Source organism: Lepidochelys kempii, chromosome 21, assembly GCF_965140285.1.
Source record: "Lepidochelys kempii isolate rLepKem1 chromosome 21, rLepKem1.hap1, whole genome shotgun sequence".
In the NCBI taxonomy this organism is placed as follows: domain Eukaryota; kingdom Metazoa; phylum Chordata; order Testudines; family Cheloniidae; genus Lepidochelys; species Lepidochelys kempii.
Window position 1 is genome coordinate 6,068,491 of NC_136400.1, and position 14,716 is coordinate 6,083,206.

General features: G+C 42.6%; 1 protein-coding gene across 10 annotated transcripts in view; it reads right to left on the reverse strand.

The window, feature by feature from the left end:
- The window catches only part of SRGAP2 (SLIT-ROBO Rho GTPase activating protein 2), a 210,502-nt gene that overhangs the window by 68,162 nt on the left and 127,624 nt on the right, over positions 1 to 14,716 (reverse strand). For 7 of the 10 annotated variants that reach the window (XM_073319744.2, XM_073319742.2, XM_073319745.2 and 4 more), the window contains one exon: positions 8,750 to 8,812. The exons of 1 other annotated variant lie outside the window; for it this stretch is intronic. In XM_073319744.2, coding sequence (XP_073175845.1) covers positions 8,750 to 8,812 — 63 coding nt within the window. Of the gene's footprint in view, positions 1 to 8,749; positions 8,813 to 11,306; positions 11,581 to 12,019; positions 12,805 to 14,716 lie in introns of those variants that run through there. 2 more of the 10 variants (XM_073319749.2, XM_073319750.2) reach the window with 2 other exon arrangements.

Genomic DNA, 14,716 nt, shown 5'->3' on the forward strand with positions numbered 1-14,716 from the left:
AATAATTTACAGACAGACTTTCAACTACAACATATGCCTAGACTAGAAAGCAGGTATTTATTAGCAGCTGTAAACTGCACAGAAGTCTATTTTCCTCTATCACTGGAAAGGGAGCTGGCAGGGAGCAAGAAAAATTAATAAAAACCCCCAATTTTAATGAAATCCTGCTGGCAATGCCTCAGTGCCCGCGCCATGTTTGGCAATGGGGTCAGTGCTGACTCACTGTAGCCAGCGAGGGTCAACACCACAGCCGAAGAACAGATTAATATTACAGCAGGACCAGGACACAAAAATCTAGGGAACAAATTTAAATGAAATAGATTCCCGAAAGCATATGCCAGAGATTCACAGGGGTTTTTTCCACTTCATGTTTGCATTGTGAATTTGCTTCATGGTATTGAACATGAAGAATTTTTAAATTAAGCATCAGTCGTCTGACTGACTAGTCTTAAAGGTAACAATATATTTACAAAACGTGTGAAAGATTCAGAAACTTTTAAGTGGGAAGTCAAAAGACTGGTAAAATATTTAGTTTAGCAAAATCTGCACCGGGAAATTAAAAAGCAGAATCAAGTAAATGGGGATCAATTGTCTCGGATAGTAAATTCCTAAGGCTGATGTACAAGATCTTAGACTGAGGACGCAATTGCTACATCATCCACTTTCCCAACTCGTATTGCTGCTAATCTGCAGGTAACCAGACCAGGATGGCATGTATCAGGCAGACTGAAAGAATGTGAATTTTCAGAGCTCTGATTGCTGCAGATCAGCAGGATCTCTGAGCACAATATTGCTGGTGACAATCTGCTAACCCTGAAGTTACTTAATATTTCATCTGTAATAGGCAAGACCACTAATCTCACAGGATACAACCATAAACTACACACACAAATATTCAGGTGAGGCACTGGTTTCATATAGTAACTTAAGCCCCATATTTGTCAGTGCTGCACCTGAACTGTGACATTTAGCCACAAAATTAATGGGATAAACAGTGATATGGCTGAACTTAAAACTAGACTGAACATAAAACTCTCCTCATTTGCTCAGAGAGAATCAACTGGTCTCATTAGATGTTTTAAGTTTATAAAAAACATTTCAGGCCTGATTAATTTAGCACCGACAAGTGCTGCTTATGTCAATGGACTCAAAGAATTCATTTGCACAAGGTTGCATGAAATCTGTGAATCCCAATGAATGATTCATTTAGTTTCGAGACTGTTGCTCATCACTTCTGCAAACTGGGCAGTTGATCAGAAACTTCCTTACAGCCAGTTTAGACAAGCTGTTTTTTCAAGGTTAGTCCACTGATTCTCATAAAAGTTACTTAATAAGGGCAGTTACACTAGAGAAAAGGCAATTGCAATAGAACTGAATAATACACCATTTTGAATGAATGATTTATAGAATCCTGTTCTCTCTCTCTCACTCCCCCCCCCCCCCCAAGTATTTGCCATCTCTAATTTCCATGAATAGATGGAACCTAAAGGAAACGGGGCAGTGAGTTTGTTCTGATTTATTGAAATTGGCAGTGATTGCTGTCCGGTAGGCAGACAGTATCAAGAGTAGTTCATATGCAAAGGCATTTCTGGAAGTCCAAACTACAACTGCTCTCTCTTGCCCCATCAGTCAACATCCTAAACCAGATTCAGCCCTAGTACAAATGGACACAACCTCGCTTGAATCAATAGAGCAGTATCAGATGTGCATCTGGAGCTAAGAAGTTAACCTTCTCGTTCACTCATTTTGCTAGCGGCATGTTATTTTGTGGCAGAAACAACAAGAAACTTGAATGGCTGGTAATTAAGTTTGATCCACTTAGAAAGAGAGCTACTTTATAATATGGTTGGGGTGGGGATTGCTCTTTGTAATTTGAAAAGAAGCTTCAGCAAAGAGATGATCTGAAATTTTAAAAAGAATGAATGAATTTCCAGTCTCTGCTAGGGCTGCAAAGGTTATTCATGCGCTAATAAAATGTTTATCATTGGGGTGCTTAGGGAAAACTGACAAAGGATTTTTCTAATGGTGAGTGCTTTAAGATAACTTCCTTCAATACCTGGCTCAATGGACTTGTGAGAAACTGGCGTCATGAAAATGCATATACTGGAACGTAAGTTTCTCTGGGTCATCATCTTATCATCTGAAGTGATGTGTACACTTAGTGCAATTTAAGTTAATCAAAATACTTGGAGACAAGCGTCTGGAGACAGGTACCTCTTCTGCTGTAGGAGCCTTTACCCATACATAATATAGGAGAACAAATGAAGCCTAGATTGAGCCAGCAAATGAGAGACGATTCCTATGGCAGGCAAACCAGACGACGTGACCTGATTTCATAATTTATAGAGCCACGTTTATTCTTAGCATAACTCCGCTGCCATCAACAAGAAAAGCCTGCAAATATCCCTGCTGCACAAAGCAATGCTGGACATCTAACACCATTTAAGACTGTGTCACGCAACCACTGTTAGAAAAATCTGCATGGAATGGCTACGAATTCTACCACACTGCTACTCAACCATCATGGCTTGGAGTTGCCCTTAAGCAATATAAATTGTCTTCCCCAGGGTTAAACTTGCTGATTCAGTGATAGTAACTGCTCCCAACCAAGAGCAGGGGTGAGATAAACCAAAAACACCACTCACTCTACTGCATGGCAACGCAGAGCGAAACCACTAAGTTATCAGGCCAGTATAATATCAAAATTGCCATGCATCAGCAGCTGTGTGTCTGTGGCACAGTACTAAAAATGCCATTCTAACTGTTCCAGCATCAAGAGCTCTGGCATGTGCTGAATTCTCTTTTTTCTTCCCTTCCTTAATTCTACTGCTTTCTCAAAGATTAGCCCAAATATTTGGCTTTAACACTCCAATGCTGAACTCCCTCCTTTGGGGTTTTGCTGGTATATGTAATTTCAGAGAAACACCCCTCCCTACTGTAATGTTAGCTGTTAATACCCAAGCTCCACCCGAGGGTCAACGTGTTCTGACTTTCAAACACATTCCTGAAGGGTCTTTTCAGGAGAAGAGGGGTAAGGGAAAGAATTTACACCACAACGTTATCAGTAACCCAGATCATTAGGCAAAAAACCAAGCTGTTCCATGCAACAACCCCTCAGAAAAAATGTTTGCAAGGCATGTTTCTAAAATAGAAGCAATTCACCAACAGATGATGAAAGGACAGATTTAATCAACAGCCAACGTATTTCATTCAGCTGCACGAGAAGGAAAGCCCCAGAACAGCATGTGAGCTTTATGAACATATTTCTCCTCCTTCCCCAGGCAATGCCTCTTCCTTTGAGTTTGTGCTGGATACACTGCAGAACGGAAAGGACAGATGGTGGCTGTCTTCCTGGTGTCACTTATTTTTCTGGAACACAGGAGGACCACATGTACCTGGTGGCCCGTTCCACTGAAATTGCATGGCTTTTTTCTACACCAAGGTTATTTGTCTTCAAGTCAGCCACATACAATCACTGTGCCTGTCTGACACACGCACAAGATGCCCTGAAGTATTTAAGAGGGTATTTTGGGTACTTTTAAATGTTGTGTTATCCCTCATTTTCCCTCCTTTTGAAATGCCTCTGCACATGGTAGCAGGCACAAATTAAGGCAGGAACTTTGGGAACTGGGACCAGCAATCAGAATGACCTCAATGCAGCACTGAATCATCGAGAAATGGCAAAACTGCTGGAAAAAGGACCTGGATGGACAAGTTAACAAATGGAGTTTGATTGGGGGGGGGGGGGGGGAGAATGATGGAGAGGAGAGAAAGAGGACCAGCAAACCTCAGTCTGTAGCACAATGAAAACAATTTTCTTTAAGATACTGTTTCAATTGTACCTCAAACCCATCAGGGTGAAAATTATATAAAGATAGAATGGGGGAGAAATGCTGGAGAAATTGTGGTTAATGAGAAGATTTTATGTATATGGGGTGGAGAAGTCCAGTCATTGAAGAGTACTGGGATGTAATTTTAACCGAATATCACACATTATTGGATATTTGTTACCAAATGATCCTTAGGTAAAACCTCCTAGGGCTTCCGAGAGGAAATGGTCAGATGAGGGGAAAAAATGGTTAATCTCATCTGCTAGTAGCTGCTCTGATACTGATAACCTCTGTTTAACCCCAGATAAATGGTTAAAACACGTGAGGTGGTTGTTATGGAAAAAGTGATTCACCACTTACATACCCAGCGAACGAGACGAAGGACAAATAGGTACTTATATAGTCGGTTATCCTTTATTTAATACTTCACTTACCTTTACCGGCAAAAACCCAGAACACCCGTCCATTCTTTTTCTGGACTATCAACATTTGACAGACACGGCTGATCTGTTAAATGTGTAATCAGAGAATTCACGAATTTTAATAAAACCACTAGAAATGACACGGCCTGGGTAGTGTGAAGATGCTACTCTGTAACATGGTAATACCCTGTTAGAGAGATCCAGTAATTACATTGCGGTATAATCAAGGAATGCATCCGATGAAGTGAGCTGCAGCTCATGAAAGCTTATGCTCTAATAAATTGGTTAGTCTCTAAGGTGCCACAAGTCCTCCTTTTCTTTTTGCGGATACAGACGAACATGGCTGCTACACTGAAACCTGTCATTGCTGTACAATGTTTCTTTAAAGAAAAGCTCACTGTTGTGATAATTGTATTGTCTCTGATATTTACATGGCTAGGATTTGTAAACCTGTTATAACTTCCTAAATAAAGAGAGTTTAAAACAACAAAATGAAAAATGGGAAACTATCGAGGCAGAACGGGGCTCTCGATGGGAAATGTCAAGGTGTTAGGAAGAAAGCGTCTACACTGTGAGAGAAAAGCGAAGATTCTGGTATTGGGATGAAAATCTGTGATAAGACTTTCCGAAGTTGCCAGGGAGCCTCATTTAATACTTACCCCCCTGTGATGGGGTGTCTATCCCATACAAAGCCTGCAGAGGTAAAAAGGGATAATTACCCCTGTGTCAGGCTGCACGTGGGAGAGTCAGGGCTTATACGGCCCAACACCCGATGAAGCCCAGCTTCGGGAGGAGCTGGGCTCGGCATGAAGGAAGAAAGTTGGTGGTAAGAGAAGGCTGAAGGGAAGAACTCTACTGTCACTCCCTAGAGAGGAGGGGAGTTGGTAATAGGTTAGGAGGAGTTCAGGGCAGGAGTAAGCCCTGAGATCCTGCCTTGGAATGCAGACTCTGGCAAGAACGCGACAGGGGATGCAACAGCTACAAGGAGCACAGGAAGCTCCAAGAGTAAAACAGAGGAGGGCCTGAAGGTAAGGAAGAGAGGCAGGAAAGAACCCGGGGAAACAGCAATAAGACTGGAGCTTGAGCAGATGATGGTTGCTGGGCATAGGATCCCTGGGCTGAGTAATGGAAGGACCAGGTTCCCCTACTAGCAGTTGGGCAAGTGGCACAAACTGGGTAGTGGATCAGAAGACTGCTGGAGTGTCCAGTGGGACTTTGATTCCCCCAGAAGGGGAGGACTCCAGTGACTTGGCCGGATGGAACACCCCGAGTGATGAAGAGGGAGTAACCTGACTCCAGAGAGCTACAGTACGAGACCCTGGGCCAAGAAACCCAAGGAGGGGGCGTCAGATTGGTTGGGAGCTAATCCCCAGGTTGGCCACAGCTTTGAGTTGTGAACTGTGTGACACCACCCCTGCCTAATAGCAGCCAGTACTTGACTGTACTGGGATGCCTCCAACCAAGCAAGGCCTAAGAGAAGAGCCGTCCCATGCGAACTTTAAATGGATTCTCCCAAGGGCATTCCAATTTCAAAGTTAGTATTCATAAAAAAGGAAGACACATTTGGAGTTTCTGAAAATGCTCCACTTCTTAGGATTGCTTCGGTTTTCCCCTGGACTCTTGGAGGAGTCTGGCTGTGAGCAGACATTGCACAGTATTATCAACTTTGACCACTATCCAGTTTTGGATTCCAACAAATTGAGTCATCTGAGTTTCACGTCCCAGAACAAATTATTTAACTGCTTCGCTCAAAGGACATTTCTGTGTTTAAATCCACAAATCTTATCTCCTTGCCCTGACTTTTTGCATTGAATCACACCAAATCCCAATTACAAACAACTATAGCTACCAAGGAGGGAGCAATACCCATGGTCAGCTTTTAATGGCAAGATCACGGTCAGCACTGAAATACTTGGCCAGAGCAGCAGTTACCCATCAGCCACCACCTGACCTGCATTGCTGGGTGTTCTACCAGTACTACTTTTATCCAGTATTTTTAAACCATCCCCAACCCTACAGTTTTCTCCTCAACTGCTCTTTACTTGAAAAAAGAATTCAATACTTGGATCCTGTGACAACAAGAAACACTCCGATTTCTACTTCTAGGACAAGATGAGCAGTACACTTGACCTTCTGTGGTAACGTACGTTCAAAAAAGAGCCACAGCAGTGAGTCTCAGAGGCCCGGTCAGACGAGGGCTCGTGCTACAGTGCTAAATAGTGCAGTGTGGGTGTTTCCACTCGGGCTGGTGCTCTGAAACCCACCCCCACCCGGCTTTCAGATCCAAACTCCAGCCTGAGTGGGAATGTCTGCATTGCTATTCTTAGCACCGTAGCACAAGCCTGAGTCCATAGCCCTGAGCTCTGAGAGTCACTGCTGTGGCTTCCCCCCCAAAGCGTACAGAAGAACCTCAGAGTTACGAACACCTCGGGAATTGAAGTTGCTCGAAACTCTGAACAAAACGTTATGGTTGTTCTTTGAGAAGTTCACGACTGAACATTGACTTAATACAGCTTTGAAACTTTACTATGCGGAAGAAAAATGCTGGTTTTAACCATCCTAATTTCAATGAAACAAGCACAGAAACAGTTGCCTTACCTTGTCAAATCTTTTTTTCAAAAACTTTCCTCCATTATTGTTTTAGTAGTTTACATTTAACAGTACAGCACTGTATTTATTTGCTTCCCCCCGCCCGCTTCTTGTCTCTGCTCCTGCCTGATTGCATACTTACGGTTCCAAATGAGGTGTGTGGCTGACCCATCAGGTCGCAACTCTGAGGTTCTACTGTATATGTACCCTAACTGATCTACCACAACCTTTTGGCAGGGCTCAATTGTTATCCCAAGGCTAAGGAAAGGGCTGCCCTAATTTACAGCACTATAGGTTGGCAGAAGTCTGTGTGTTGGAGGTGGAGAAAGGGAACGGAGGTGGACACAGAACCAGATTTTGCAGACTGGTTCCACATCATCATGAATGCTAAAAAAAATACAGGCAACACTTCCTGAAAGTTGAATATGGTGTTGGTTGGCAACAGAAGCAGCTTACCCACATGGCTCTGCCAAAACATCTCATTTGAAAACCTCAGCCTCCCTGCTGCGCCAGTCATAGTCCTCGCCTAAACGGATGCTGAGAAACATCCCAAAGGCTGCATGTTGTGAAGTGGACAACTATTTCCTCGTCAAGAGGAATGGGTTAGTGGTACAGTGTCCACGTCATCGCAAAGCTTCTCCTCCAGCCTTTATCCACCAAAGTGCAGATTTGGGGACATCACTGGAGTATACTGGGATGAGAAGCATATTTTATAATAAATAATTACAGAAGGAAAGTATGTTAAGCAGCTGTGAGACAATGCTATGGTGAGGAAGGGGATGCCTGTTTATGGCCTTTTGAATTATGAGTTATCCTGCTTTTAATTTTTTATGCAGCAGCCAGAGAATAGGATGAGTGCTATATAAATATATGGTACACCCAAAATTAGGATCCCTATTCTCCTGGGCTAGCTAATTGTAGCACACAAAATATGTGTTCTTTAAAATTAATAGGGTAAAACATCTTAGGGTACTGAGAATTATCTAGTTTTCTGGGACGAAGGAAGTCAGACTTCGCTTACTGTCAAGGTTACTATGCTTTGTACTAGAGAAGTCAGATAACCTACAGTTGCATTTAGAGATTACCTGCATATTTTTGATACTTTTTTACGATACTATAAAAATATAGGAGAAAAATTTGTGGGGGAGGTTTTGTTAAAAGTAAGTGCATAAAAATCTTGTGCATGGAGACACCTCATTCCAGGTACTCAAACAGAAGCAAAACATATTTACAACGGACTGTTTCGTCCTCAGGAAAAAAGGCTACAACTCAGCTGTCTCAGAGTTTCATCCCTGGAGAGGGGGTCCTGTACAGAGCTTTGTCTGAAACCAAATGCTGAGTCTAATAGTAATATTAGGCATATTCAGGAATTCAAATCCCCTTCCACCCCAACCCACGGCTGACCAACCTTGCTGAAATCAGGATCCAGAAAACAAACCAAATATGAAAATCTACAATAAATCCTCAAGTAGGGGGAAAGGTAGAGTTGCACGGTGAAGTCTGATCTGTCACATTAGGCACTACATCCCAGTTTGGAGAGAATGGGGCCAGTTGTGTTGGGTTTGCTGTAGAAATTAAAAGCGTGCAACCACAGTACTGAAACATGTGCACAACCAAAAATGTATCTCAAAACATGACACTTTCCATAATTCCTGTGCAACATTCTTTGGCAACAACAGATCAGACAGAGATACAGCCTGAGGATAAAGATGGAATGAAAATAAAATTAATGTTACAGTATAGACTGGTGAACACACGAGGCTTCAAATCACTTAGATCGTAAACATGCGTCAGCCCTAGGGGTTAGTCTCCTTTACAACAGCTTTAACAGCAGGAAGGCAGGCAGGCAGAAGCCAAACACTTCTTTCCTTATGCATGAAAAGAACTCATGAAGGAAGTCTGATTTACCGTGTATAGCTCATTCAGGACCTTCATCAAGTCTTCCTGGAGCTGCAATCCGACTTCTTTACTCTACAACAAACGAGAACCGGAGAGCCATTAGGGACAGTTGGAGAACATGAACATGCCACACACACTGTTAATAATCTAGACCCAGTTAGGCACCATTTAACCACTCAGCTCAGACACAGTTACAGTCAAATTACACAAACAGCTTTAATACCATGAAATGTTATGCATACAGTCAGGGAAACAACATGAAACAGAAAGAAGGGATGTTTTAGTTGAATGCTCATTTTTCAATGGCTCTCTCAGCTACCACAAAGAGAAGCCCCACTCGGAGAGACAAATAATGCTAGGCTGGGAACGCTTACGCTGTGTGGTGTCAATGAGCACTTCAGTGACTGCCAGAGGAGTCAACAGTCGGGCGTGTACCCCCTAAGTCTCCATAAAGACTCATTTCCAGTTAAAGACCAAGTGTGTTAACTTCTTAACAAAACCCAGCTCTATATGCTGGGAAAGCAGCAGCCTATAGCTGTATCTGAAGTTCACAGTCCTGTGTGATAGCCCTTGCTCTCTCACACACACTTACTTCAGTGCCCTATTCTCCTCCTTGCTATCCTTAAAGTTCCATAGGTCACACAGTGCAGCATCAGTAGTTGGTGCCAATACCGAGAATGTCAATTATATACTAAATGGGGGAGCTCAGAAGGGATTTGACAAGTATTACAGGTCGGAGAGACACATCAAGGTGCCAAACCTCCTTTTAACTCACTGGCTGACTCTTTGAGACAATGGGTACCTGCACCTGGACACAAGGTGGAAATGGCTCTCTGGAAAGGGAGGATCTTGGGTGGGGGATGAGCATTCTTGGAGATGAACCCCAATTGGGGAGGGAGGGAAGGAGGTCTGTCTGTCTACATGCCTTTTGTGAATAAAGCCAAACCCAGGAAAGTGGTTATGTTTTGACTGGCCACAGCTTGCAGCCACCGCATGCGGAAGCATGTACAAAGCCCACTTAGACATTTATTTTTGAATGCAGTGGTAATGCAGAGATATAAAAAAGGAAACCCCACCCACTCTATTTATCAACTCTGCAGTCAACTCCCCCAATTCCCACCTCAAATTATAAAGCCAGACATGGGATTTACTCCGGCAGACAACACCATCGGCTATTTTTAAACTGCAAGTACTACAATACAATTTTAACTGTATCAGCACACATCACTCCCTAGCAAGGGGCAGTTGGTACGAGTGAGGTGCTCCGTTGTAGCCCAGGCAATACAACTCACGAAAAATAAATGGAAGCTGCACCGAGGCCTGATTAGTTGTCAAGGTTCCAACTAGCCAGCAGCCAAGTGACAATTTAAAAAAAAAAAAAAAGAGTTGGGTATTTTGATTCCTTGGCAGGCGACATCAGGCAGGTATTCCTGGCTTGTGCTTGGATGAAGCTGCCATACAGAAGTGCTGCACTGTCAAACTCTCGGCTGTAGCTAAACACTGGAATACAGGAACGAACAAAGAGCATGAGCATCTCAACTTCATTTAAAAGGGCATTTCATCCCCCTGCCTTCCAATTGTCAACCTTCACAACTCACCTAGGTAAGAGATCAAAGCTTACTCTTCACCCATTGCTACCGCCAAGGCAGCGACCAAATGCTTAGCGTTTGGTTACCTGGGTTTTTAAAGATAGTGTTGCCATTATATCAGAATCCAGGGTAACCGGGCAGGCTACGTGGCTACCAAAAATAGCCTATGCTATTGCCATCATTACAGAGTGGCAAATGTCCAGTTTTCAAATGGGGCCTACATACGATAGTAATTTTGCACGTTCGTGTGAGCAGACCTGTACACTTCAAAATCTTGCACTCAGCAGGCTGGAGCCTCATCTCTGTATTATACGCTTTCAAATGAACCACCTACACACATTCACGTCACTAAAAGAGGATACGTGGGCACGTTAAGTCTTCTTGCACTAGACATTTGTGCACATGCTAACGGACTGCATCTGCTCCCTTTGAGTTCAAAGGAAACTTTCCCCTCAACTTCAATACAAACAGGATTGGAGTCTAAAACAGGTGGTCAAGAAGTGGCAATTTATTCCAGCTGCAACCCGAAAAGCTTGAATGAGAAACTGAGGCCTTTAGATATACCAAAAAGCACATTCGACAAGCGTATAGTCAGACTGCTTAAAATTTTCTGGATTCTCCGTGTGTTTATGCATGTACCCCCCCCAACCCATACATCATCCCTGCCTCGTGCATCCACTGAAAAGCATATCTTCCTCTTCCCTCCACTCACTGGCTCTCCAATAGCCTGAGCAACTTTTTCTACAGCAAGAGTGTGCGAGAGCAACAGAAAGCTCTGTTATACAACTGGCTGGAATATTTGCACAAGCGTACACTTGACATAACTCAGCCCATGGCACTTGGAAGAATGAAGCCAGTACAACTACAATTCAGCCCAGACAGATGTTTCCTTTCTTGCTGCTGACGACTCGGAGAAGAAATGTCTCATCCATTATCCCTGTTTATTTGAACAGGCTGCTGAAGCAATTTTGACTTACTGCTTTAAGTCCAGCTCCCTGTGGAGTACAGGACTGTTTGATAACCAATGTGAAATTTTATGCTGTTTAAAATACAAGGGGCCTTCGGAAACTCCAAGTGACGCCGGCACAGAGGCAGTTAATCGTAACAGGCATCCGAGACCATCGTGCTTTCCAAAAAGGTACTGGAACTTCGACTTTCTGATCCAGAGTGCCCTTACATGCGGTTCTTAAAAACACAAAACAGAACAAAAAAAAAAACTTGTAGTCAACTGTCATTAATCCCCACAGACCACATTATAAGAAAGCTGTGGATTTCAAGGGGGAAATTTCCTCTAATGAAAACCTAACCAGAGGACAATTTGCCATATGAAACCTAGTAACACCCTAGTAACACCCCTCTGATAAAGCAATTAATTCCTGGCAATCCTATGAACTGCATTCCAAAGAAGGGGGAGGAGTAAAGGCAAAGAACCAACAGAGCTGCCTTTGTATGTTATCAGACAAAATATCTCTTTTCTTTAAACTTAATGGAAAAGAATGAGTCATCATTCTAAACAGCTCAGGACACTAAAGGGAAGAAAATAATTTGCTGTGGGCAAAGTCTTTTTATTTTAATTTTTGACATTATCCTTCTATTTGTTGCCTGAAATGGTCTAGATTAGGAGCTTAACAGTAGCCCTGGTACTTATAACCCAGCCAAATCGAAAAGACTTTCCCAGCAGGATTTTAACCTGCAAAGGATCATCAGTAGTTGTTGTCCCTTTAGGCCACGCATCCTTTCAGGCTGCTGCGGTGGTCTCCTGGGGACCAGCGTTCTTGCAGAGCTGTGTTCCTCTAACATATCAGTATTAAAAGCAGCAGCAATCTCTGAAATGCAGTTTTAGCACTCCGAGCCTAATCCTTAACACTTTAATTCTTCCATCTGTAATGTAAAAGCTGTGATCATTCAGAGACACACGAGGGGAGCTAAGCCACACTGAACCCTTTCGCTTCCAAGGGTTTTAAAATGAAGCACATCCAGATCGTATTTTGTGGAGGCAGGAGTAAATGGAGTAAGAGGACAATGCCTCTATCTCTCCACTACCACCATACTCTCATTCAAAAGCCAGCCATGCCCACAGTACATGCAACTAATAATTGATTCTGCTTTTATTTTAATTAACAGGTGATTCAATCTATTTCAACATGTGGCAAGAGGTAATTTCATCCAGATTTTTTTCCCATTCACTAGGTTTTAAAGCAGCACCATTCACGTCTCTACAGATAAAATTGTACCAGCTTTTTTAATACAGAATCCAATTTTCTAGGGGGTTTATATCTCAGCTGCAGTTCGGCATACAAAAGTTGGAAGCCTTGGAGCAATTTTCACATTTCCCACCACCAGTTAAAGGAGCAGCCTGTTTGGCCATATTTAGGTTAGAGGATAGGGAGGAAGACACTCATGGCTCTACTTGCATTTTTACACAAAGGCCACGCTTCAAGGAGGACTTGAAATCGTTTTAAAAACCATCACTAGACTGTAAGCTCTCTTGAGCAGGGAGCTCATCTATAACTGCTTCTACACAGTGCTGTAATCTCTCTTTTATAGGACATTAAAATACAGAGCGTCTTTTTCCTATAACAGGTTTCAGAGCAGCAGCCGTCTGTAGTCGCAAAAAGAAAAGGAGGACTTGTGGCACCTTAGAGACTAACCAATTTATTTGAGCATAAGCTTTCGTGAGCTACAGCTCACTTCATTGGACAAAAGCTTATGCTCAAATAAATTTGATAGTCTCTAAGGTGCCACAAGTACTCCTTTTCTTTTTTCCTATGAAAACGCCAAGAACATTAAGTTATTAAGGTTTGGAAATGCATCACTCAACATTTCTTAGGGAGAACACACACAGTTCTCTCCCACCCCACCACCTTTAAAATAGGGTAGTAAAATGTTAAGTGTTATAAACAAAAACACACTGAGCACTGACCTCACACTTCCTTTCTTCTGAATGTTTCGACATGAACTGGACCTCTTCCCCCCAGACCTCCACTCAATGAGACTCCTACCCAGTTGCTACATTCACACAGTCTTGGGGATCAGAAACAGGGTTCTTAGGTTTACTAATTCCCTTATTCCTCTCCTTGAATGTACACGTCTGATAGCTTCATGAGTGGACTTCTCATGTTCTTTGCATGGGCGCTATTAGATTCAAGCTGTAACAGGTGTGGGTCTGTGGAACTTCATTACTGGTCTGACTGACCCTACATGCTCCACAAGATTCAACAAAAAAGTTTATCATATCCACAGAGGTCAAGCAGCTCACACAAGTTCAACGTTTTTATAGTGAAAACTCCGAAATTTACCCACTACCTTATTTTTAATTGCTCCCCTTCTCCCCCCCCCCCAAATAATATACACTTACCTGGACCTCGATTTCGTGGTCAAAACATATAGCCCAAATTACTAGGACTGATACTGATTTACAGGGAAAGAGGGAGGAGAACGTGTCGTCTAACGGTTCATCATTCTGCTGTATCTTCTATTTTAACACTGCAAGGAGCATACAGTGTTTCCGAAATTGGGCACATACTTGGTCACTGAGATCACACACAGATTATGTGCCAAGTTAAGGGAAGTTTTAGGTATTAAAAAAATGACGAAGTACTTGGACACAGTCTTTTGCTGTAGATACTATAGTGATTAATACCATATGAAAATCCTAGAGGGAGACTTTTTCTGAAAAAGAAGCAGGTTTAGGAGGCCATCTACTGTGTCAAATTTCTCCTCTTGCTTCAGATCTAACTATTATTATTATTTTGTTCCATTCCTTCATTTTGACATATGTAAACTTTTAAACGTTCTCACTATGACCCCTGTGACCTAATCCGTGTCTTGGCATATAATGTACTTACGTGAAAATAATTTACATTATTCACTTGTGAGTCTAATAAAAATATTCTTAAACCAAAACAAGCAGAGCCGTCTGAAAGTTGAGTTCAGATGGTTTGGATTTTCACGTGTTCCAGTCTCACCACACCAACCCCATCCCTGGGTGGCCAGATGGACTGCTAAGAAAATACACTTTCAGCTAGAGCCATGACAAAAGACAAGTATTCTACTTCAAGTGGTAGCCTTTTAAGTGAAAGGGAAAAAAAAGAAAGAAGGATCAATGATTTGCAGTCCCCAAGGCACTGTGCAATAATATTCCCCACATTCCTTCAAATCACTAGGAGCCAAGGAAAGCTAGAGATGCTGCCATCTCTGCAGCTACAGGCTCGTAAGGATTTTATGACTGCCTTCTTCTTAATGACAGGTTTCAGAGTAACAGCTGTGTTAGTCTGTATTCGCAAAAAGAAAAGAAGTACTTGTGGCACCTTAGAGACTAACCAATTTATTTGAGCATGAGCTTTCGTGAGCTACAGCTCACTTCATCGGATGCATATGCATCCGA